This window comes from Leuresthes tenuis, unplaced genomic scaffold (genome assembly GCF_036924035.1).
Source record: "Leuresthes tenuis unplaced genomic scaffold, fLeuTen1.0.hap1 SCAF_20, whole genome shotgun sequence".
Classification (NCBI taxonomy): Eukaryota; Metazoa; Chordata; class Actinopteri; order Atheriniformes; family Atherinopsidae; genus Leuresthes; species Leuresthes tenuis.
The window spans coordinates 4,900,390-4,925,892 of NW_027325374.1; the positions used below are offsets into that span (position 1 = coordinate 4,900,390).

General features: G+C 42.5%; 2 protein-coding genes across 3 annotated transcripts in view; one reads left to right on the plus strand and one right to left on the minus strand.

Annotated features, from left to right (window-relative positions):
• Positions 1 to 25,503, plus strand: part of tbx21 (T-box transcription factor 21) — a 477,598-nt gene that overhangs the window by 274,455 nt on the left and 177,640 nt on the right. The window lies entirely within an intron of this gene.
• myo1d (myosin 1D) overlaps positions 1 to 25,503 on the minus strand; it is a 100,408-nt gene that overhangs the window by 68,053 nt on the left and 6,852 nt on the right. For both annotated transcript variants that reach the window (XR_011909234.1, XM_072374205.1), the window contains exons 2-11: positions 8,981 to 9,189; positions 8,373 to 8,466; positions 6,037 to 6,202; positions 5,892 to 5,945; positions 5,263 to 5,358; positions 4,526 to 4,642; positions 3,205 to 3,408; positions 2,675 to 2,820; positions 2,447 to 2,561; positions 1,457 to 1,627 (exon numbers count right to left, since the gene is read on the minus strand). Coding sequence is in view for 1 of the 2 variants with exons in the window: in XM_072374205.1 (XP_072230306.1) it covers positions 1,457 to 1,627; positions 2,447 to 2,561; positions 2,675 to 2,820; positions 3,205 to 3,408; positions 4,526 to 4,642; positions 5,263 to 5,358; positions 5,892 to 5,945; positions 6,037 to 6,202; positions 8,373 to 8,466; positions 8,981 to 9,189 (1,372 nt within the window). In the remaining variant the exon portion in view is untranslated. The remainder of the gene's footprint in view (positions 1 to 1,456; positions 1,628 to 2,446; positions 2,562 to 2,674; positions 2,821 to 3,204; positions 3,409 to 4,525; positions 4,643 to 5,262; positions 5,359 to 5,891; positions 5,946 to 6,036; positions 6,203 to 8,372; positions 8,467 to 8,980; positions 9,190 to 25,503) is intronic.

The window sequence follows — 25,503 nt, forward strand, 5'->3', positions numbered from 1 at the left end:
ACATTTTTAAATCATAAACATCACCTCTACATTAAGACTTGTGTCCAATGAACGCTGGGCTTTCATAAATATCTCCATAAAATGGCAACACACACCATTTATTCCACAAAAAACGCCCCAGAGATGTACGAAAACCTCCAAACAATTCACACTTCTCCCTCAGGAGGGAAAAGGTCCGTTATGTTAGCGTTGCCTGGCAACAGGCAAACTCCAGAGCAGAGAAAGACTTCTGGCTCACATTGATTCATGCAGATCGTGGTTCCAGGATGTAACAGCTGGACCACAGAACATTCAAACCCTCTTTGTCTTTTAAACTGAGAAGCCTACCGCAGGAGGAGCAGATCAGAGAGCAGGTGCCGAGGAAGCATCGACTCCAGGATGACGGGAGGGAAGTGAGCTTCACCAATCGATACACCCTGCAGCACAACCTTTACCTCAGCCTTGCTTTACTCACAGTTTCCTTGTCATTAAGCACTATATTCACTCTGTACCATTACGGGTAACTGTGTCTGCCGGACTCGCTGCCTGCTGGGCCTTTCTGTACATCACATGGGAAAATGAAGGCTTTGAGAAGTTTTTGCCTCCTTTTGTGGCCTGTTGCTTTGTGTATTTTGAACCAAATCTTCCCAGAAACTCGCACACTTATTTGCCACCTGTCAAAATGTATTCTCACTGCATCACCATCTCCCTCCCCTGCTCAGTATTTCTCCCAAGTTTTCCTCTCCGCATGGCCCTCCTCATAAATGTGTAAATATGAATCCTTCACTCCCCCCACCAGCTATTCTCACACAGCAAAGCACCAGCTCCACATACTCCTATTGGCTGCCAGTGACATCACTTGTGCAAAGTGTTGAGTCAGACTGCCATGCACTTCTTCTCTGACTCTGGATGCCACCATGTGTGCAGACAGTAAACTGCAGCAAAAACAGCAATGGCTAGAAAGCCACTTAACGGCCGCCTCCAACAACCGTTCACACCGTCTGAGAAACTGTAAACACTGAGCCCAGCTGAGTGATGATAAGCGACTTTGACCTCATCTCGGCCATCTGCTCCCAGATCACAGATGTTAGCAAAACATAAGCAACTGGCTTATGTTTAGTCAGGCAGTCTGAACGGGACCATTAGAGCGAATTAGACTGTAAGCTTCCTGATTATTGAAACTAACAGGATCATGTTCGGTCTCATCTCCAGCACTAAGCGCTACTTAATGCACGGTCTAACCTGCCCTCGGCTCCTCTCAGGTTACGACAGTCGCAGCCAGCATCAGCGGAAGAAGATGTTTCATAGACTAATACACACGATTTAAAGAAACAAACACGCACTAATATCCCATTTGATCTGTTCTGCATGGCAGGAAATTAAGGCGGTTCAAGGATTTTCCACCCAGGTTATCGTTCGATTGATGTCCTTTACAACAAATGACGGTGAAGTGAATTCTGCATTTAATCCTTCCTACCTTGCGGCTGGTGTAGTGGGCGTGCTTGGCCAGCTTGCCGTTGAGTCCTTGGAGGAAAACCTCGTCGGTGACTTTGCCCACATTCATACAGGCTTCATCCAGAACTGAGAAGATGCCCTTATGCTGCAGTTCCACCAAGTCAACAATAATCTGATTGTTGAAGTAATCAATCTGAAAAAAGGGCACAAAGGGTCACGGATACCACTGTGAGCTGGTAAAGATGTGTGGGAGGTCATATGAAAAACCCTGTAAAGCCAGATTACATTTGACCCGGAGTCAGGTGCGACTTTTTAGCTTTTTTTTTTTAGTACAAAAGTTGTTTTTGTAATACTCATTTTACCCACAAGAGGATTGTGTGAAACCACTGCTGAATGTACTAAATAAGACAAAGAAATTCTCTGTAATATCTAATTATGAGGTTCACCTTTTCACCACCTCAGTCTTATTAGCTGTGAACTAACAGCTACACAAACACTGAAAAGCACATCATATTTCCACAGCAATCAAAGTCCAAACAAAACATAACTGCAATAACGATTACAAGAGCAACAAGTTAATGACTTTAACTAAACATTTACAGCATGATAAGTATATAGGCCAACCAGCCCCTGCTGTCACTATGAGACTTTTCTATCCAAAAGAACAACAGTAATGATGCACGACTTGCTGACATGAAATATACGTACTTTGTGTTTAGAATACATGGAAAAATTAAACCTCACAGTTTTCAGAAGAATTGGTACTGAATTGGTTCAAATATGGGGTTGCAGGTGTCTGATTTCAGACCTTTGACCATCCAGTGACATCTGTCAGATTTCAGGAAACTTCTCCCTCTTGTGGGCAAAATGTGTATAAGCACCACAAAAGAAAAAGTAGTAACATTTTTCACTCTTAAATGTGATTTTTGACCTTTTTGCACAGAGAAAAATGTTCCAGGTAAAAAAAATAAAGTGTGAGACAACAAACAAACAAACAGATAATCAATCGTACATGTTTCCAAGGGATGCCTTCTCTCTGATACTCCTCCTGTTCCTGCTTCAGCACCAGCTGGATGAACAGCTGCTGCAGCTTTTCATTACAGTAGTTGATGCAGAATTGTTCAAAACTACAGCAGAAAAAACATGAAATCAACACTGAAATCTGAACGTGTTGCTTTTCGTAACTGAATATTGACATTTTCTATCACAGCTTTTATGGAATAATCCAACACATCCACACCTGTTGTTCTGGAAAATCTCAAACCCATAGATGTCCAGCACACCGATGACCGTGTTCTTGCCGTGGACTCTGGCATCGTAGTTTTTCACCTCAATAATGCCATTGATGCGTCCTACGATCCAGCAGAACAAACGTTCATACATCGCCTGAGGACACAAAAGGTTAAACGTTAGGAAACTGGCCACTTGTTGGTGAGCATGTGCCTCACCCAAAGGCAAAGCACAGTCCAGGGCACAAACACTTAGCAGTTACAAATGACTAACCAGGAGTTAGATGCCAAAATAGTGAGTCAGACATTTATTCACAGCCTTGCAGCACTGGTCTTGCAACTGCCTCCATGCACTCCATCCTCCACAGCCTCCAGCCTGACTGGAGTCAAAACATTGACTGGTGCAAGTGTGAAACCCAGTGCGTGGCAGCGAAAGTACCGCCAAGCACAAAGCAACGTGTCACAACCTGGCAGGCACCAGCAAGTCACTGCTGTGCAGTGCTCGGCAATCTGTAAGGAACATCTTCTGACGAGAAATAACCTTAGCAAGAGCATCCCGCCCGTAGCTGGCCTCCTGTGTTGTGTGCTGTTTTTCGATGACATCTCGACCCGTGGCAACCGTGCGGTAAAGCAGAGCCTTCTCCACGTTTTCCTCCTTGGTGGAAAGCAGCTCTCTGATCACAGACACCAGTTTTGTGTTCTCTATCAGGGTCACGTCACCATCCACTCCAAATGTCAGGTTTCCCTGTGGGAGGGAACAAATAGGACATGGGTTGCTCTGCAGTGCACAACAGTCCGATAAAGACATTTTAAATGAGCTCTGCTGCACAGAATGAGAAGGCCCGCAAATTGTATGCACCAAATATGAAGCGAGAACTGTCCGTTAGCAAAGCTATCCAAACCCGATGCTGGCTTTAGCTTCATATTCATGTACATTTGCAGCGTTGTCTGCAGATCCAGGGATCTGTGGGGGCTTTGGGAGACTTCTTACACTACAAAGCATCGTCTTTGGCTAAATTTGCGGGAAGAACTGAAAGAATTGGCAGTTGTTTAAACCACTTGTGGAGGAGGTTCTTTAAACTCAGATGATTTATTTCCTTTATCACTGCTGACTAGAGTTGTGGAAATCCACAAACTTTTACTGTGATGCTCTTAAATAGCTCTTTAAATGTTGGCATGTTTGAACCCACAAACTTAAATAGCAAAGAGGGCCTTTAATGTCAGGGTTTAACTATTCAGGTTCTAATCATTGCCACCCAATGAGCCCCCTCATTGTAATTTCATGGATTAAAGAGATTATCTGGGATCAATCTACTTTCTTTATGCGGCTGCTTTATTCTTTAAGCAGATAAAGGCTGAAAATGAAAGGCAGTGCTTCATCAGGCATCCTGGCATTGACCATATTCTGGGCCAAAGTTTCTTATAAATATAACTTTTATGACTAGCAATTATAAATCCATGAGAAGGAAATAACATTAAATAAAGGACAATGTGTGCCCTTCCAATGAATGGCTATGTAACCAAAACAGTGAGTCCTTCATTCTTTTAATGTCAAAGTGTGACATTTATCTAAAGGCAGACACAAACCTCCATTTTTCAGAGAACCGTGTTTCTACTTCAACTGGTTTTCTTCTAATGAGAACCAAATTAAAAGCTTTCAGGAAACTTTCTTCTAAATAACACGGACAGAAAAACAGAAAAACAATAAATGTGCTCTGCTTTTGTGTTAAACACAATATGCAGAGATAAAAAATGTACAGATGCAGCTTTACATTCATCTGTGATAAGAATAAAGGAAGAGCTTCCACTGTGGGACACAGCTGGCACAAGAAATGAGCAGGGATCTGGAATTAGGGCATTACCAGATGCAGGATGGTGGCCAGGATCCGGTAAACAGTCTGAATCTCGTCTCCTGTGAACCCAATCACTTTCATGGCATCAGCAACAGCTTTGAAATCAGCACTATCATTGATGCCAGACTGGAAAAAGAAAAGAGATGTTGGAGGCTGATGAAAACAAACTGTACGAAGGACACAACAAACAGAGCCAGAGTACCATTTTCCACATTTCCTCCTGTTTCTAAAATGAAGCAAATACAAGTGTTAAAGCAACATTTTGCTCCTTCCTCATCCAGTTATTGCAGGCAGGATATCGGCTTCATTAGTTAATTAAATGACAGGCTTATGCTGCCGTGTCTCACTATAACAACACCAGTATCTGGGACACAAAGCACTACCTCAGCTGTTTGGTAGCATTATGCTCCATGATGTCAGGGAATGTGCTGCGGTTCTGCTCCTTCTCATTGAGCTCATGCATGAAACAGCAGCTCACACCACAGATCTCAACTAAAACACATTTTAGTGGCCAATGAAATACCATTTCTGAATGTGATGCTTTGCATTTGTAGTTCCAGTGTGACATTTGTGCGGTTTGTTTCCCAACACATCTGGAAGTCGTGCGCTTCATTGTGTTACCGCTGTGCAAACAAACGTGATGTTATTGTGACGTTCACCCAGACTCTGGCAGCTCCACAAACATCCACACTTTAATGACCAAAAACAGCTTTGATATGACTGTGCACACGGGTTGTTCAGATTACCTTAATATGCCCTCCAACTTTAATGTAATTGTAGGGTGTTGGGTCTTTCTGGATGTGAAGAGAGCGTAAAAGGGAATCTGGAGCTCCTTTTAGCAGCTAGTGATGGAGAAAAAAAAGATATTAGTCCTGCAACAGACTCACATAAGTTAACTCACATAATGGGCGTGTTGTAAGCTAGATTCACTGGCATAACAAGACTGTAGTGGACATATGGAATAGCCTCTTTATACCCTCAATATACTCCTACACATGGAAACAAAAGGGCTGCTGATGAAACGCTGCATGGATCCAGAATCATGCTGGTGAGTTTAGTTGTTGCAAACTAAAAGGAGCGCTGTGAGGGTATCTTTTCACCGTTCAGGTCACCGCTCCTCATGTAGCACCAGTCGCTGAGAGGTGCTTAGAGAATAATCATTTCCATCCGTGTTTACTAGCTTGTAGCATCCTTTTTATCATTTGCCCCACTGCAGCACAGCTTGTTGTGCCAACACCAGCTGCTGATTAGTGCACGGGAGTTTAAATCCGCCCTTGGGCATGATAAAACGGAGAGAAACACACAGAAAAGCTAAATTCCTTAAACTAATTTAATGATTGAATGCGACTACACACGGGTGCACACATATGTTTACCTGGTAGAATGAATGAAAGCTCCGCTCTCCTTCCTGCTGGAAAATGACTCTGGACTGTTTGGAAAGTAGGGAAAGAGAAAACAGAAGTTGTTTTGAAGGCACAAAGCTGTTGGTCCTGTTGTTCATCAGCCCAGTGCCACCTTACCTTCTCGAGCAGGTAGTTGTTGATGTGACCTCCGATGGGATCTCCCTTGAAGTCAAAGTTGATGTCCATGTATTTGCCAAAGCGGCTGGAGTTGTCATTGCGGTTGGTCTTGGCATTCCCAAAGGCCTCCAGGACACAGTTGGATTTAAGCAGCATGTTTTTGACTCTGTGGGTTGGTAGGGTGACGAAGGAAAGGAAAAGATTGAAACAGGCTGCAGATACAGCACACAGACCCGCATTATCTGCATTTATAGAATAACATCCTTCCACACTGTAGCCTGTGTGCAGGTGGTGCAAAGATATCAGAGACAACTGCTCCATGATGCACCGTTTCTGTGTGTGTGCATGAATTTAATAGCAGCACGTTTACATTATGGACTGATCTTTGTGTCCTAGTCAATGTGTTTTGTGCCTTGCCTTCCTTGAAAAAGACATCACCTGGATGGGCGCACGTGTCACTCTAAAACCTCTATAAACCCTTTCAGCACTGATGGAGCCTTTCCAGATGTGCAGGTTTCCAGCCCCCCCCCCCCATCAGAGATGCAGGCTTTAGAACTGACAGCTGGTCTCTCTCCTCTTTAGTCTGGAGGACTAGATGTCCATGATTTCCAAACAGAGCAGTTTTACACTGTACCTCAGTCCATTTGAAATGATTTGCATTCATTTATTTGGACTTTGCATGGCAGAGCTGTAATATTTGTGTATCGTGGATGTTACGGTGAATTTTATTCACAGACCATGATTTCTGGAAGTGTTCCTGAGCCCGTGCAGTGATTTAATGACCGAATCATGTTTTTTTTTAACGCAGTGCTTCCTGAACGCCTGAAGATCATCAACTGAAGTATCCAGTACTGATTTTTGACCATTGTCCCTACGGCACACAGATCTGTCTCCAGATTATCTGAATAATTTGATGATATTACGTACTAATCGCTGAGCCTTTATCCATTCTACCTCTGAGAGTCTCTGCTTCTCTGCGGTGCTTTTTTTATACCCAGCCATGCAACTGACTTGTGGCCAACTACTCTAAATAGTTGCAACATGTTCCTCCAGTTGCTTACTTCTAATATCCCCGACTTTTGTTGCTCTGTCCCAACGTGTCGCTGCCATCACATTCAAGATGAGTTCACATTTTTTATTAAACAATAAAGTCTCAACTTTAACATTTAATGTGTTTTCTGTTTTATTGTGAAGGAAATATTGGTTTATTAGATTTATACATCAGTGTTTTTACATGTTACACGGCGTCTGTTAGCATTGGGCTCTTACAGAATGCTACTGTAGTAAATAACATCGTTTAAGTTTTATAACCTCTTGTTAAATCACACCTGTCGTCTTTATTGTGTCTAATCTCACAAGTCTCTGAAATGTACTTCTTCACGTCGGACAAAAGCAACAAGTTAGAAGCAATTTAAAGTGATAAGTAAAGTTCAAAATAACATTTTATTGTAAAAAACTGATAAAACAAAGGCTGCACCTTTGCCTGAAGTAGGTCACGTTGACCTGTGCACATGCTTAGAAAGTCACAGCCTACAGTAACGTACATTTGCAGATAAGGACTTTCAACATGTTAATATGCATATGTTCAATAATGTTTCATTCTGTCAGGTTTATCTTGAACTTGGGGGCGGCTGCAGCTCAGGAGGAAGAGCAGTCGGCCACCACAGGTCGGTGATTCCACTCCACATGTCCAAGCGTCCTTGGGCAAGACACGACACCCCACGTTGTTAATGTGTGTGAATGAGTAGGAAGCACGTAGTCATGCACAGACGGAGACGTGCTGCATGAGTGTGTGTGAATGGGTGAATGTGGCATGTAGTGTAAGAAGCACTTTGACTGGTCAGTACAGTCCATCTGACACTTTGGTGACCTCATATCAAAGCTCATCTCCTGCTTTCTCCTTAGTGAATTAAAAACACTGAAACATAATCACTTGTTCTGTAATATGGTGCAACAATGGGATTTATCTCCAGGATCAACACAAACCCACTTTGTTATCTGAGACAATGACTGCACCTCGCTGAGCTGCAACTATATCTCAGCAGAGCCTTGGACTGCTGGCAGTGATAATTCAGGTGTCACGACGTGTGAGAGACAGCGCTGCCTGACACCAGATTTATCACTGCAGAGCAAGTCCCTACAACTACAATCCCACCACCAGATCTGTGTGCATTATCTGACACGGACACATTATCTGACATTACACTGATATCGAAGGCAGTTTGGGATCAACCTTCAGTAAACGTGTAAGTAGATTCCTAACAGCTGCAAAAACAAAAAAAACTGATATGTTTTCTCTTTAGACACCAAAGCCTGTGTTAATAACAGCCGCTCACCTCTCAACCTCCGCCCTCTGATTAGGATTGGTGATAGCAGCTATGTACTGCATTATGTACTTGCTGGCCTCAGTCTTTCCTGCTCCACTTTCTCCTGTAACATAAAAAAAGAGTTATTAAAACGACCATAAATCATTTTGATGACTACAACTCTGGGACCATTTGCATGCTCTGCAAATGAAGCAGTTTTAATTTTCGACAGTCAAAACTAAGCACAGACAAGCTGACCTGCTGTCCACGTATCCCAGCTGATGGACTGGTGACCATGGCAGGGCCACACACACACAAACAACCATCCACTCTCACACTCACTGCCAGGGTCAGCTTAGAGCCATTAATCAACCCGACATGCATGTTTTTGGGCGGTGGGAGGAAGCCGGACGCTAACCAACCCGTCACCGTGAAGCATTACATTCATGACAGGATGTCAGGATTTAGAGCGTCTCAGTTCTCGTTTTGACCACTGAGTGGTGCTTTATCCTCTGTATGTTTTCCCCATGTCGCCTCACAGTTTGTGACCACATAAACAACAAAACCAATTGAGACCCAACTGCACCAATGAGAAAAAAACTTTTTTCTGGGCCATGCAGGGGGGCTTCCCGTGTTACCTGAGATGACAATGCAAGTGTCTTTGTTCCTCCTCTTCATGGCTTTGTAAGCAGCATCAGCGATGGCAAAGAGGTGGGGCGGCCTCTCGTACAGCTCTCGGCCTTTGTACTGCTCCACGGTGTCCCGGCCGTATATGTTCATGGCACGGTAAGGGTTGACGGACACCACCACCTCTCCAATGTAGGTGTAAATCCTCCCCTTCTCAAACCTGCAAAGGCATAAAAGTGGCATTCAGAAACGGGATCAGAAATAAGAAACTTATTTCACTTGTGTAAGACATTTATTTGAAACACTGAAGTAGATTTCAGGGCAGTCCAACATTTTAAAAAATATGGAAGAGATCACACCATCACAGACCAGCAGTAACAATCAATAATATCCCTTTTTGTCAGCGTTTTGCAAAGTTAATCCCAACAACGGCAATGCAAATAATGGGGAACAAAAGCTACACACGTCCTGAGAATTACAGGAAAAGTGAATCATTACTTTTATTTATGGGGAGCTAAACATTAGCCCGTATCAGCGCGAAGAGGCAATAAAAATGGCTAAATATTTGCCATGTGTCCATTGAGTTTTGATGCAGGTGGGAGGACAGATTTAGACCGTGTACCTGCTCATCTGCTGCGTACAGCTCAGACCTGGTCTGTGCATCCGACACGATTGGTTTTTTTGTTAATTCAAAGATGGACCCAAATATTTGTTGCATACTGTTACACATCCAACTCTTCCCAAAATAAATCTGGATTAATCATTTCTTCTTTCTGCTGCTGGACTCCGGAGTGGGTGGACTGGTGTTCTCTCCTCAGCACCGACCTTATTCATTTCATCTTTCACATATTTTGCTTAATCATTTCTTGCATCGGCAGTTCATTGGGGAGTTTATCTGCAGTAGACTCGGGGAGGGAACTGAATCCTAGCAAAGCTGGTGAGCGTAGCGTTCCCCCCCTGGTTTGCTGTTGCTTGGTTAACAGCTGCCATGTCTTTGCTCGATGCTGCAGGGACATTTTGAATCAGACTTTCTGAAAAGCATCAGTTTTATGGTCAGACTAAGAGACTGGAAGTGGTAGGAATTCTGCTGCTCCTCTGCTCAGTGATGTCAGCACCATTACCATGTTTGCACACCATTGAAAAGCATTTTGGCCGGCGCAGGAGCCGGATCTCTCGCTCCATTTCTCGCCCATATGGTTGATACAAACATAACAAGGCTGCGCTGATGCTAAGCAACGACAAGTGAATGAAATCGGTAAATCTGCTGCTCATTAACAAGCAGACGTTTTTCTCTGTGGTATCTTTACCTTGTCAATGATTAACGACAGAATAAACCTTTTTAAGATGAAACCTCCTCATTTCACCTCCTTTCTGTGAGTCATCGCTTTGAGGCAGCTAAAGAAGAGGATCATAGCCCCTGTCAGAAAGGAGCGAGCTTTGTAGGAGGAAGAAAAAAAAAAAGTGCTCTTTTGTGTTCCTCCTCTACATGACAGCGACCTGGAGCACCAATCCAGGTCAATTCAAAAAGGCTTTTCCAGTTTGCAGGAACAAAGTGGATATGTGTTCCATTTCACAGTCAGTGAATATGTCTGAAAACAGCACACAAGCAGTGAGATTTTAATCTTTAATGTGATCTGTGTGGTTTCTGCTCATCGGCCATGTTGCCTTAATTAAAGATGATTACAGCGATGAATGAAGAGGACACACATATATAATCATTTCGGGTCCAAACACACTGATTAACCTGTACAGCACACAAAGTAGTGAACCTACGAAACTGTCTCACTTTCTGGATCTAGCTTTGTATTCTCCCAATCTTTCAATCTCTGTGCTCCTCTGTGCACGAGGCCGCCTGCCTGCCTGCCCGACTTCCTTCCTCTACAAACACGACCAGCATCCCGGCTTCTCTCCACAGAAGAATGGTCTCTTTCTGCACAGCTGCCAAACCTCCGCTGCTGCCTTTCAAACAAGGCCAAAATCACATCATGACAGAACACTTTCCATAACTCGTGTAAAGTTTCTGTGATTGCATGATGAACAGATGAGCCGGGGCCAAATGTCCATGTCATGTTTTGGAACTAAACGCTGACTCAAGCTGTCCTTCGATGTTGTTGCAGTGAGCTCACTGTTATTGCACAGGTCCTTGACCATCAAACCAACCATTATGGCTCAAGCTATTGACGTGACACTCCTGTTTACAGATAGATATGAGCCGTAGCATTTTTAATCTGATCTTTTCACAGTTTTGGTATCACATTCAGGTCGATGTCAGCTATAAACATACAAAACAGAAACAGAAACAATGAGTAAAAAATGGAAAACAACAGAATATCGTAAGAGAATGTAGCTCAGATTAGCTCATCGTTGTGTGTTTGGATTTGTGCACGTCGGGACGGGCACGATCTGGCACCGTGTCATGAGGGACAGTGACATGGGATGGCCATGTGTCCTGGACAGGGTGGGACGGCCAAAGCATGACAGGACAATGAGGCAGCTGGAGAGGCTTCAGTGTAAATTCTATATCTAAAGCTCCAACTGTCTCTTCAGTTTACCTACATTCAATCAGAAAATCTTAAGGTGAAAGGAAGGTTTTCTCACACTTAACACCTTAACTGAGGCTGTCAGCGTTCACCGATGATGGCAGTCATAGCAGGTTTGAGCTTTAGTGTGAATGATTACACAAATCAAACGAGTTGCTAGCAGTAGCTGCCTGGTGGTGGAAACATCCAGACTTAGCAAATTAAAGTGTTAAAGTGTACAGAACCTGGATATCAAGAGCTCATCTGATCAACTACTGCATCTTAAAATGCAAATGATGGTTCTAAATGAATGATCCAAATCTTAAACATACTTCAGATGAAGCAGCTTCTCAATCATTTCTCCAAGCTGCAAAGCTAACATGCTAGCTCTCCCTCCGTGGAGCAGCAGAAAAAGACCTATTGTGTCCTTCCTCCTCTCAGTCGGGAGGCTGCTGTGTGCCCGCTCCATTGTTCATATGTCAATCGGAGGTCTTTGTACGAGGAAGCCCTCCATCTCCCCCCTGCATGGGCCGACACTGCGAGCAGCCCACATAACATAACATGTACAATAGATTCTGGTGAACTGTTGACATCGTCTTACATGGTGAAGTGTGCCAGAGATCTCAGCCGTGGATGCATGCAGGGACGGGAGGTGATGGCATTGATAATGAGAAGATGCAGCTAAAACCTGTGGGTGTTATTCTAAATTTGGTGGTGGAATGCATGTGAACCTAGCTGATCCTAAAAATGGATCATTATCACATAAATAAATGCTAAAGATCCCAGACTGACGGTGTTGTTGCATAACTGTGACAAAAGCTATTTGAATAGCTGAAATAAAATATCTTAGATGTGGTTTGGAACTATTTATCTGGTTTTTCATTTCCTGGTTCTGCCAAATATGGACTAAATCTAAGATTCTTTAGCTTTATTAGCAGAAAAAGAACGGCGGCACATACAGTGTTGTTCAAACTTTTGACCCGAAGAAGAATAAATCACCTCTGCACAGACCTTTGGTCATTTTTCTGGTCCTCTGATTTGCCGTCGCACCTGTTCTTTGATGCGAGTGGAACCGTCAAAAACTGACATTACAATCCGGTGACATAATCCACAGATGTTTTAGCTTCACGTCCAGAGAAAGGACTGCAGTAAGGTGTGAAAACTCAGTTCACCCTTCAGCTCAAAGCTGACAACAACGATCGGCTTCCTGCACAGAAGCTGAGGATCGTGCATGAATCAGCACGACTTCTAACACTTTACATCAGTCATAAGGACTTCTAGCAGGACTGCGCTACATGAGTTTTAACTTTGTGACTGAAAGAAAGTGGCGACTGAGAGCTTATATCTAACCTGGTTAACAGGACACGACTGAAACCAAGTCAGAGAATCACGATGCTGCGCTGTGCAACGATTACCAAAACCTGATGATGAGAATAAGGGACATTATCTGTGGGAAAAGTTGAGAAAAACCTCATAAAAATAGTTTTGTAATTGATTTTTATTTTAGTTTGCCAATAAAAATTCAATCTAACTGGAGTTTGACCCAGATTTCATATGTTCTTAAAGCTGGAACACAAATAAACACGAGACAAAGACTGTTTGCAGTTGTATTGCAGAGAAATCGCTCTTTGTGATTCATTCTTTAAAAATGTTGCTGTGTGCAGACTGGGTGGATACCTAATTCAAGCTAATGTCAGGGGAATTTTTGCATGAATATCATTGCTACTGCTCGGGAGAGTCAGATTGTGACTGGCTGTGGCTTTCATTTTTCCACCCATTGCATTAAAACATTACGCGTTGGAGAAACAAACCGCAAATAATCCAACATCACCACGACTCTGAAGAGACAGAGCGAGGATGACAGAGTCTGGGTCAGAGAAAGACCCTCAGGATCCTCTGAGTTTAGGAAAAGCGTCTCTGAATAATGTTTGTGTCCATCTTCCACTCATGGGGATTTGGTTTGGATGAAAAGAAAAGAGAAGGAAAATTAATCAGCTGGAGCGTGTCAGCTGAAACAGGGTTGCTGATCCATCTGTTCCACTCCCATTTAGGGGGATTTAAATGACACAGGACAGAGATTAAAGGGCCTTATGGGCTATAACCGTCTCCCAGAAGTGCTATTTTTAGCTGCAATGAAAGTGAATCAAAGTTGGTGATTTTAATATTCAGAGACAATGAAAGTTAAGAGGTTGAAGGTGAGTAAATCTGCAGGTGGAACAGCTCAACTGATTTTACATAACCTTGCATCCTCCCTTCATCTTTCGGGATTTCCAGCTGCGGGCGTCTAAACTGGTCTGACCCGCAGCTGTGTGATCTCCTTCCAGAAGGACCCCTTAAAATCCCTGCAGGGAAATGGGCGAGGATCAGACGGACAAAAGAGAAAGAGGAGGTGGAGAAAGATAAAAGGAAGAGGAAAGATCCCACCTGCAAGCAGGAGGCATGAAATGGGACATATGATATGACTTTCAGCTAAACCCTAATGCTATGGTATAGTCCAAAATTAGGACTAAACCAGCATTCATATCCAGGCTTTTCCGAGCTGAGTGCCAGTATATGACTGTATTATATATGAACTGAGCTAAGTTTAACATAAATTATCATATGAAAATATATGCAAATTATTCAAAGACTGTAACCAAATGAGGACCCAGTTTTCCTTGGTTCTTTGCCATTAATGTTTTGCCTACACTCAAATATTTACCCATTATTTTTACATTGGAGAGAGAATATCTTGAGTTTCCTCTCCGACAGCTCGGCCCACAGGTCGGACTGGGCTACACTAACGACTACTGAGAGCAGGGACAAAAGGGAACATTTTTGTCAGCTAAAACAACCCAAACTGAAAAAACCCTCATTGCGGTTCAACGTCTCATTACTGCGTCACACCGTCGTTTACTTTGTCACCGTTTTCTCAGACAAGCAACGTCCTTCCTTCCTTCCGCTGATCGGCTGCCAGTCTGACAAAGGTTGCATCAGACCTCCTGGGCATCACTTGGAAAGAGATTTACTCGATAGGACGTGTTCGTGCTTTTCCAGGTCGCTCCAATGAAGCGTCACCCTGGTCACCGCATACATTTACAGCATCTTCTGATCGATAAAGAGAGTTGCTGCATTGGGACAACTCTGCGTTTGCAGAGCTTCTTCTTCAGATGAAAACGATGTCAAACCACGTCGTAACATAAACTGATCTGCACCTTCTGCTCCCACCCATCACATAACCCTGTTTAGAGCCAGGATACGCCAGGCAGCTGCAGGGGAGCAACACGGATGTTATCTGGTTGGGAAAACGGTGACAAAGTAAACAACGGTCTGATGCAACTGGGATGCGTTGTAAAAAAGTTATAAAAAAAAATAAATCTCTCTGTCCACGAGGTCAGGGCAGAAAATTTGTATTTACCAGCACTCAGTCTGCTCTGGCTCAGAAACAGACACGATTGTTCAAGAGAACTTCTTGACATATGACAGTAGCACGGCCTTGTTGCACTACAGCCAATAACTGACCTGCCTGCAGTGCCGACCGGCCACCCACTGAAACCATTCAAATATAAATAAACGCAGCTGAAACCCTAAAGAAGTCATCTAGATTATGTTAGCATAGACTTTCATGGGCAAACAGCTGCAGCTTGACAGATAAGGGCTCAGTTTTCCTTGGTCTGTGACTGCTTTGTCTATTTCTAACATATGCAGTTAATTCAAATAAAGCCAGAAGCTGAGCTGTGTTCAAGGTATCCAAACAGAGTCTTTTACCATCCGGAGCAGCAAAACAGCTACACTGGGATCATTCCACCTTAGGCCTTTTGGACAAACATGCACTGTCTGAATGTTTCAAAGGGACTTCAGAGATTTACACATAAACGACCAGAGTTTTCCACTCCACCAGGGAACTCTGTCTGCCCTAAAAATACAAGAAAAACCCTGATACCACCCACCCACACACACACACAGCACGCATGCACGCTCCTCAGACGTGAATTACAGAGCAAAACCAAGCACAACCACAGTCTCCAATCTTGTTTGGGTGGGTCTTGTTTATGGTTAACTCAGGGAGGAGCACCACTAAGTTTTCCCACCAGCAGCCCCTCCCCATCTCGTTGGAACAGGAGAAAAAAAAAAAAAGCCTAAATGTGAGAAAATGTGAATTCGTCACCCTCGTCTCATTCTGGAGGCGGACACACTGGTGCAATTCCAACAATCACAAGTTTCGGTCTCTACTTAAGGGGAACTCCGGTATTTTTAAACCTTGACCTTATTTCTGGCACGAAATACGTTCATCTACTCACTGAGAGCAGTTTGGTGAAAGTCAGCGTCCTTCGGAAGATATTTAGATAACTGGAGATCCATATAATGGAGTGAACGGGGCTTAGACTCTTAGCCTCTAAATAAGGCATTATCTGTCTTTATTTCACCAATACTTCAAGAAGAATGAATGAATGAACTCGTACTATTGCTCTGTTAGCACATTTGCTCTGTTAGCTCAGAGCTGCTGTTATGTGGCTACTTGCAGCTATAGGAGAGCTAACGGAGGGATTTCTACACAGGCACTCTACTGGGACCACTTCATCCACACGCATGGCTGCAGCACAGCTCATTCACTCCGGTAAAAACGTCCATCTTACTCAAAGTCTTTCACTTGTCAAAATTTGATAAATATCCTGCCATGTTGCACAAAACTATTAGCAGCAAACTCTGTGTTTAGCCGACTGTCACAGAGCACGGTGTAAATAAACTGTGTTCCAGTGGGGCGTGTGGATGAAGTGGTCCCAGTAGAGTGCCTGTGTAGAAATCCCTCCATTAGCTCTCCTATAGCTGCAAGTAGTCACATAACAGCAGCTATGAGCTAACAGAGCAATAGTACGAGTTCATTCATTCATTCTTCTTAAAGTATTGGTGAAATAAAGACAGATAATGCCTTATTTAGAGGCTGCATCCTCTAAGCCCCGTTCACTCCGTTATATGGATCTCCAGTTATCTAAATATCTTCCGCAGGACGCCGACTTTCGCCAATTCCATCCACGCAGAATTAAGTGCGTTTCCGACCTGAGCCCTACATATGAAAAGCAGTGGCCCACATTAACATGAGCCGAGTTAGCACGTTGTAATCACTGTATGTGTGCGCCAACTTCAGGGTCACTGCAGGAATTATGAAGGGCAGCGAGATAATCTGTGTCTGTTCCACTTTTAATCACCACCGCTGCTCTTGTTGAGAGTAACAGCAGAATTCTTTGGAGCTTATCTCCACAGCTGCAGAGTTAAGGAAAATCTTCAGGCAAATTGCTTTTATTCATTTCATCTGCATGCCTTCAGTCAGTTCCAGCAAAGCTTTGATAACACGTAAGTTTGTTAGTTAGTTACTAAAATTAGAGGATTTTTCAAGCAAATATGCCAAATATTTGCTGATTTCAGCTTCTCTTCTGTTAAATTTTCATACTTTCAAACAGGACAAGGACCTGCACAGGGTGGTGAAGGTGGCCCAGCGGGTCATCGGGCTCCATCTCCCTCACCTTGGTACCGTATATGCCAACAGACTGAGGCAGCAGGGACACCACACACCCTGGAAATAAACTGCCACCCCCACCAACCACCCCCCATAAGAGACTGAGAAGCAGTGATACAAATAACACATGCACATCCAAAATACTCTAAAATCCAAAATCCACTACTCTGTAAATATTTGCACATTTTGTAGGTGTAACTTAATCTTATATATTGTATTTTTGAACAATTTTAGATCAAACTGCTGCCGACTGCCTGCGTTTCCATCATTGAACAGTTTTAATCTTCATAGAGAGAATGATCAGATGCGTTTGTCAAAGAAGTGGAAAATAATGAAAGCAAAGTAAAAAATGAATAGGCTGCTCAAACCCGAATAAATGAAGAAATACATTCATTTTTATGTGCTTCAGAGCTTATATACGAGCGCCTGAAGTCACCAGCACAAAATACAACCCTGGCACTTCAATGTAAATATCTCAGTGAGTGAGCCGCTCAGGTTTAATGGAGATTTTTAACCACACACTGTTCAGAGGAGAAAAATTCAGCCCCTTATCCTAATAAAACACACAGTTTCTACACCTCAAAAATGGGAAAGTGAAACTCTTTCGCTTCTGCTGTTTGCCTCGGCATAAACAACAAATTCTCATCAACAGCTACATATTTCACCTTATCTAATAAAGTTCTACCAGTGCATTCTTTGAGGTCTTGTGCAGGAAATCAGACTTTCACAGGCTTCGTTTCCTTTTCTATCAGTCAGAAGCTGGAATTCTGATTCATCTTTGTCCATTGAATGCAGCAAAGGAAAGGAACCTGCCAGCAGGAAAATTAACTAGTAACATGTTAAACCTTGTTTTCACGACTTGGGCATATGAGTGGGGGAATTTAAGTATTTGAGAATTAAATGAGCAGAAAAAGTACTGCTCCATCAGTTTGGCCTGAGCTCTCAGGCTATTTAGGTGTCGTAACAACATGTAAAACAGGTCAGTGTGAATAGAGGCAGAAACTGGTGGTGGAGGAGGGATGTTGTCTTCCTACAGACACTTCATTAAGACTTTAGGGAATTGTGTCAACTTGTGAAAAAAGGCAAAATACGTCTGAAACTGAAGTAAAGTTATCTTTCAAACCCTCACAACGCACCGAGTGTGACTACGACTTTCAGATTTAGGAATCTGACAGCCGTGCATCACAGATGATGTTCATTTGGCCTATGAGTGCATCATGAAATGAATAAATAGCAGCAGTGCCAGACTTTCCTACACCCCTGAACTAAGCACAAACTGACTGCTGCAGACCAAACTCAACAAGAAAACAGGATGCAGTTAGTTGTACGGTGGCTGTTCAGGTCTGAGCTCATCCCATTCAGACCCAACGCCACAAATGTGTGTGACCCGCTTTCTAAGCTGAACACTTTCACCTTTTAAGCCAAATGCAACATGAGAATCATCATTTTAAAACTGAGAGCTTTGTTGCAGGCCGCACACAGTGAATGTGACACTGAAGCTGGGTACAACCCTGTAGACTGACACTTTGTATGGTTATTATTCTTAATCACTAATATTACGAAGGATATACAGTTTAAATTACAGGGTGTGACGTTTAATTCTAAAGTTATAGTCTCTGCTGCTGTAGTTGAGGTACTGACGTTCATGAAATAGGAAACATCACCATATCTCACACCTATCAGTGTAGATTTTGGGAAGCAACCAGAAATGAGTCAGCACAGCAGCGTTGCCCTTCTCCTCCTCCCCCTTTTTATACAGAGTGACGGAGGCCTTCTTCACGGTCTGCAGCCAGCAGACATCTGGGCTCTGCATCAGGGGATTTTCCGATGCTTAGTGCTAAACAGCAGCTCCCAGACTGTCGGTACGAGACGTAGCCCATCAACACATTATACACCCACCCTCCCTAAGGCCCACATCGCTCTTTAACACAAATCAGAAGAGGTAATGTAGGTTATTTGCTACCAGAACAGCTCTTCAGGAACAGGGCTGAGGCAGTGAGTCCTCACTCCTGTCCTGTCTTCACAACACAAGCTTGAATGAATCCTCTTACCTTATCTCATTATCCTCATTGTGTCTCGTTTGAACACGAAACACTCCTGTTATTTTGTCCTCTAAAAATGCCACGACTGTCTGAGAGATATGTTATCAACTTAGAAAGAGGAAAATGCCAACAACTCATCAGAGGATGTGGAGGATGAGGCTGATCCACACTGAGACAGACGATGCTGCTCATGCTGTATACATGGCACTGTGTTCTTCAGGAGTCTTCATCTTAAAGCAGACAATATATCTAATACTGAATAATCTCACCTATAGTACAGTGTCAGTGTCCTGAGGCATCCCTCATGGTCTTCAATAGTTCTTCAGGCTTTCTGAAGGTCATTCAAAGTTTTTCTTTGGGCAACAACACAACACACGGTGTGCAGTGTGTCCTTAAAACATTTGAGGAAACTGGACAAGTGGAGGACAGAAGAAGAAGTGTCAGGCCTAAAAAACTATCTAAAGCAGATGAACAGGATCTGAAAGTGATGTCCTTAAGAAAGATGAAAAAATCCAGCAAAGACCTGACACAGGACCTGAGAGATGCATCTGGACCTTCAGCTGATCCATCTACTGTTGGCCCAAGCCTCATCAGAAATGGTCTCCATGGAAGGGTGGCTGTCAAGAAGCCATTCTTAAGGAAGGGAAACAGGGAGAAAAGGCTGAGCTATGCCAAATGACACAAGAAGTGGACTGAAAATCAGTGGCAACAGGTCTTATGGAGGGATGAATCCTCCCCAGAGCCCGGACCTCAGCATTATTGAAGCAGTGTGGGATCATCTGACAGGGAACGGAACAAAAGGCAGCCCACATCCAAAGAAGAGCTTTGGGATGTCCTTCAAGAAGCCTGGAGTACTATTCCTGAAGACTCCTTAAAGAAATGACAGAAAGCTCGTCTCAGAGGGTTCAGGCTGTGTTGGAGAATAAAGAGGTGTCTCAGGTTTGTTTGCACATTTCATCGCAGATTTGTCTTCCTGAACTTTCACTCTGATGCACCAGAGTTTGAAATGCATCATCCGTTTGATAAAACCTGTGCTGCAAGTACATGCAAAACATTAAACCCTCCAACCACAATGGTAAAATATTCAGCAAATACAGAAAAGCACTGCAAATCACACAGGTGACAACAGTTTTCGGGACATAGAAAAACTGATGCTCCACCTAAACAATGGTCACTAAATCCATGATGTAGCCCATTTTTCCCCTTTACATGAGCACTGCAGCAGGCGCACTCAAACACAAAGCTATAAGAGCCATGGTTCATGGTGCTGAGCAGCACAACTTCCTCTAAATCACACTGCAGGATGTTCCCATGAGGCTGGCAGGTCTGGATACTTGAGGGAAATGGGAGCCATGTGTTGCCAGGCTGGCTGCAGATCAGGTGGCTGACCTTCCTTTTCTCTGCTGGCTGGGAGTGCAGCTGCCAGCGCACCTCTTTACTCGTGCACATTGCATACACGAGATAAACCATCTATACTATAACATCATCAAACTCGCACAGCAGCATGTATTTAAGAAGATGTCACCCTGATTTTGCCTTCGCACTCAATAACAGGTCCTTTGAGTGCAGGAGAAATGAAGGTGGTGGCAGGTTTTTGGGTTGGCTGCGGGCCTGATTCAGAACCTGTTTGCACTTTAAAACACTTACGCCAGCAGCAGCTGATGTAAAAATCACTGTGGGTTTGGCTAAGAAAAAGAATGACTGGATGGATTAGAAGAAACAGAATATAAGAAAAAAAGAGAAATGACACAGTCCAAAAGAACCAGACATTACTCAAGATGCTAATTCAGGAAAGGGATAGTATTTCTATCCATGAAGGCTAAAAGGACAAAAGGGAGGAGAACAGAACCAGAATAACTGAACAGTGAAGGAGGCAAGAAATAGACGAGGGAAGACAAAACAGCTTTAAAGTCAAACAGAAAATGAATGTGTCTAATTAAATAATCAAACTGATGATTTAGTTCAGCCGTAATGACAAATGATTACAGGTTTTAACTCCTCAAGTGTCGGCATTCTCCGTTTGTCTGAACAATAGTAAAACTGTGTTAAACAGAATTTGATTGGCTTTTGGACAGAATGTTGGAAAATGTTCCCAAACCGCCTCAGTTTCTGGTAAATTAAGCTGGTCCGTGCAGGCAGCTAAAAAAATAATCTACTAAATAATCAGATGATGCAGTTAAATGTATAAAATTAGGATGAGAACAGCTTTATTGGGTGTATAAGTGCGGTTTTTATGAATGGAAGCAGTAAGATTTGATCATAGCTGAGCAAATCCAGGCAGGAGAGGTTGACCCTGGGTGTTTTCATTTGGTCTTACTAACAGGTTTACATGCATTTTAAAAGTCTCACTAACACAATCATGATTCGTTTCTGTTAGCAGAAATCACAATTTACGAACCTAGAATCAAAGAATTTAGATGTTTCCCTTGAAGAATTACACAAAGTGATGAGCTGATCATCAAATTAGCAGACTATAAATGTATTAGTTGACAACTAATTGATTAAAAAGAAGCTGTAGCTTCTGAAGCTGAAGCTGTAGCAGCGGCAGAGAGTAACTCCTCAAAGCCAAAGACGTTCTTCTTCTCATTCCAGCTCTTTTTCAACTATTTTTCATGTAGGAAGTGATAAAGACTTCCTGATGGAGCACAAGACATGACATGACAGGAAGCATTGCAGCCCAGTGCCCATGTGTACTGAGTCACTTCAAGGCTGTGAAACATCATTTCAAGTAGAACTAGAAAAAGCTGTTCCTGCGAAACAGCAGTGAGAATGCTGATGAAGTTGCATGGGACTATGCTAAAAAACTGGAAAATCTTTCAGTTGCTGAAAAACCAGTTGCTGAAGTCTTGCTTGAAGGAATTTGAAGTTGAAATAACAATAGTGGAATGATTTAAACCTATTGGAAAAACAGAAGCTTTGATGAAATGTTTTTTGTCATGTTTTTGAAACAGTCATATTTCAAAATGGGCTTAGTATTTGAAAAAGCTGACCCATTGGTAATAGCTGAATGTCTTGTGAGCCGTTTAAACTTTGAATGGTGTCTCTAGCTGAAAGTATGTAGTAGTAGTTAGGTTGATAAGAGGAGAAATATTTTAAATTTGCCTTAAATTTTTCAAAAATTTGAATAAAATGTTAAATATTTTAAAAAGTGTAAAAGTTAGAAACACCAAAAGTGACAGCCATAATCTCCTGAACAAACTGAACGTTTTGAGACCAAAATAGTTGAAAATCGGTATAAGTATGCAGAAGGAGTTCAGTTGAAAAGCGGAGAAACAGCTGAAATTTCAATAGAATTTTAATAAAATTTTAAATATTTCAAAAAGTATAAAAGTTAGAAACACCAAAAGTCAAAGCTGGAATCACCTGAAATAGTTGAACATTTTGAGACCAAATTAGTTGAAATCAGTGTAAGTATGTAGATGTAGTTCGTTTGAAAAGAGGAGAAAAAGTTTAAATTTGTTCATGTTTTTGAAACAGTCATATTTCAAAATTGGCTTAATATTTGAAAAAGCTGCACCAATTGGTAATAGCTGAATGTCTTGTGACCCGTTTAAAGTTTGAATGGTGTGTCTAGCTGAAAGTATGCAGAATTGGTTGGGTTGAAATATGGAGAAACAGTTTAAATGTGAAATATGCAATAAAATTGCAGAAAATTTGAATAAAATGGTGAATATTTAAAAAAATTTAAAAGTTATAAACACCAAAAGTCATAGCAGAAATCTCCTGAAGGAGCTGAACGGTTTGATACCAAAATGGTTGAAATTGGTGAAAGTATGCAGATGTAGTTAGATTGAAAAGAGGAGAAAAAGTTTAAATTTGTTATGTTTTTTTAAACAGTTATATTTCAAAATTGGCTTAATATTTGAAAAAGCTGCACCAATTGGTAACAGCTGAATGTCTTGTGACCCGTTTAAAGTTTGAATAGTGTCTGTAGCTAAAAATCTGCAGAAGTAGTTAGATTGGAAAGAGGAAGAAGTTTTTGAAGAGTTGAAAGCACTTTCCATTAATTTGAATGAGGAAAAAAGATGAATCAAAGTTGAATAGTTTAAAAAGTGTAAAAGATATAAACACCAAAAGTTATAGCAGTTATCTCCTGAACAAGCTCAACGTTTTGATACCAAAATCGTTGAAATCTGTTAAAGATTGCAGGAGTAGTTAAGCGCCAAAAAATTTACAGAATAATAATAATAAAGGGAAACAGGAAAACAATAGTGAGAATGCCTTAAAGCATTCTCACAATAATGTGCTGGCTGCTCCACCCCCACAGCGACTCAGGGCGCAGCTCCAACAGGTGGAGAAGACAACAATGCAGCAACAAAGGAAGCAGAGAGTGACATCACAGCAGCTTAGGACACACAATGAAAGTGACTCAAAGGCTTGAAACCAAACTTTAACCTTACCACGAGGCCCTCATTGGGGATTCCCTCAGACAACGTCACACTGGCCTATTCCTGAAGAATGTAACAGTCATTCCTCAGTGAGTCAGACTCGGACAGGAGATAAGAATTGTGTGAATGCATCATGTCGTGTGTGTGTGCGTAGGACTGAGAACAAGGCTGCAGGGACCTATTGTCTGGGTGTAATGTTGCAGACAGAGGATGCGGTTGCCTCACGAGCCAGACGGTTTGCATGCACCCCCCCCAGTGAAACAGCGTGGGTTCAGGTGATTGTTTCCAAGTCATGGATGCACAAAATATACACAGCAGCTTAAAATTCAATGAATAAACTCTGAATAAATCAATGATACATTTGCTTTCCTTGAGGTTTTTAAGCCCATATGTACATTAAAACACATTCCAATACAAGTGGACAATAATGATCATTTTAAGTAGAAAATATGATATTAAGATTCCTCAACTGCAGATAAAAGGGTTTTTACAACAAAATTCTGCATTTTAGCAACTTTGCGTCCGTTTCTCCAAGGAAGAAAACATCAGCATTACAAACAATCACTAGGATCATTTCTGCACAATAAGTTTTAAAAGTAAAGTCAGACAATGGCAGGAATGTTTTCTGAGGTTTTAATTAACTAACGCAGTTCCCCTTGCTTTCCGTTTCCATGCCGACGAAGCTGGAGCTGATTGTAGTTCCTAGAACTGCTCATATGGAGTCTTTTACTGGTTCTACTTTAGTGCAGAAGCTTTTCTAGAATGAACAATCTGTGTCGCAGTGCGGCGATAGGCTGGACTGTTGGAACCCACCACGACAAAAGACTAACCTGTAAACATCAGGTGAAAGTCGTGATGTAAGCAACATTACGTCATGTTTCCCTACAAGCGTGTTCGGTCTAGAACATCTTCAGATAAATGGATCATGTTTCCCAGTGTTCAGCATAAAGAAATGCTTTTTTTTCTCCATCCATATCTACCGTATGCAAGAAATCTCCCTCTCTTAGCAAAGAGACACTCCGTTTGTGCAGGTAAGAATGTCCAATGTATGTCCATCTGTGTGAACACGGTGATGTCATTTTGTGCCTTTTAACATCAGAGCATCAATTCTAAATGGTGCAGAAAATTAAAGATCGGAGACCCTGACCTATAAACATCACATTTGACATAACCTAGATTTGAATATTACACTGCAGGATTAGTAAGAGACTTGGCAGCCAGATGTAAGCACACCTAAAGAAGGAGACTAAAAACTGAACGGCCTGCGACTGACCTCGCCTGCTAAGTCAGTCAGTCCACAAATAAGACATCGCTGGGAGCTGGTGAACCTATTTTAGAGGGGAATAAAGCTACTCAAATGCAGCCCCTGTTTATGTAGGGACGGTAATGTGTTTCAGATTACAGACGGTTGTATGGAAATTCTTGTGGCGAGACTGGACTTCTCACTGCTGGATTGCAGAGGCGCAGGCCTACGAGGCATTTCTCAAAGAGCTCTCTATGAATCAGCTCAAGGGAGGCGCTTTTTCTTCACGGTTAGCAAGAAATCTTTCAGTGTGGCTGCCAGTCTGGGTCACCGAAGAAAAAGGAGTTTTCGGAGTGTTTAGCTTCTGCAGCATAAAAGTAACACGTTGCTGACACTATGTCCCTGTAAGCTGCTTCAGGTCCCGTATCCCAGAGTCTTTGACTGTAACTGACATCAGACTCCACCGCTGTTGGTCTTGGCATGAGTTGAGCAGGAAACAAATAAGAGAACAGTCTCTATCTCAGCATTCATCTATAAATATTTGACTTCCAGTCACTGACCACTGCGAGGAGGGACAAACTTTAATAACAGGGTTGGGATTAAATATTCTTAGAGGCATCTGCTGCACACCATCGCTGTTTTCATCTTTGCTGCAGCTTATGTCGGCCAGCTCTGCATGTCTTGCTCATGGACTTTGGTTTTATTGCAGAGGAGCGAACAAAGACATGAAAAAGTAAATAAAGAGGGATCTAGCAAAGGGAGAGACCATGAGCTAAACATGTTCCTATGCCAAACGCTGGGAGGGACACAAACAGACAACAAGGAGACTTAACCTTGGGCCTCTCTGC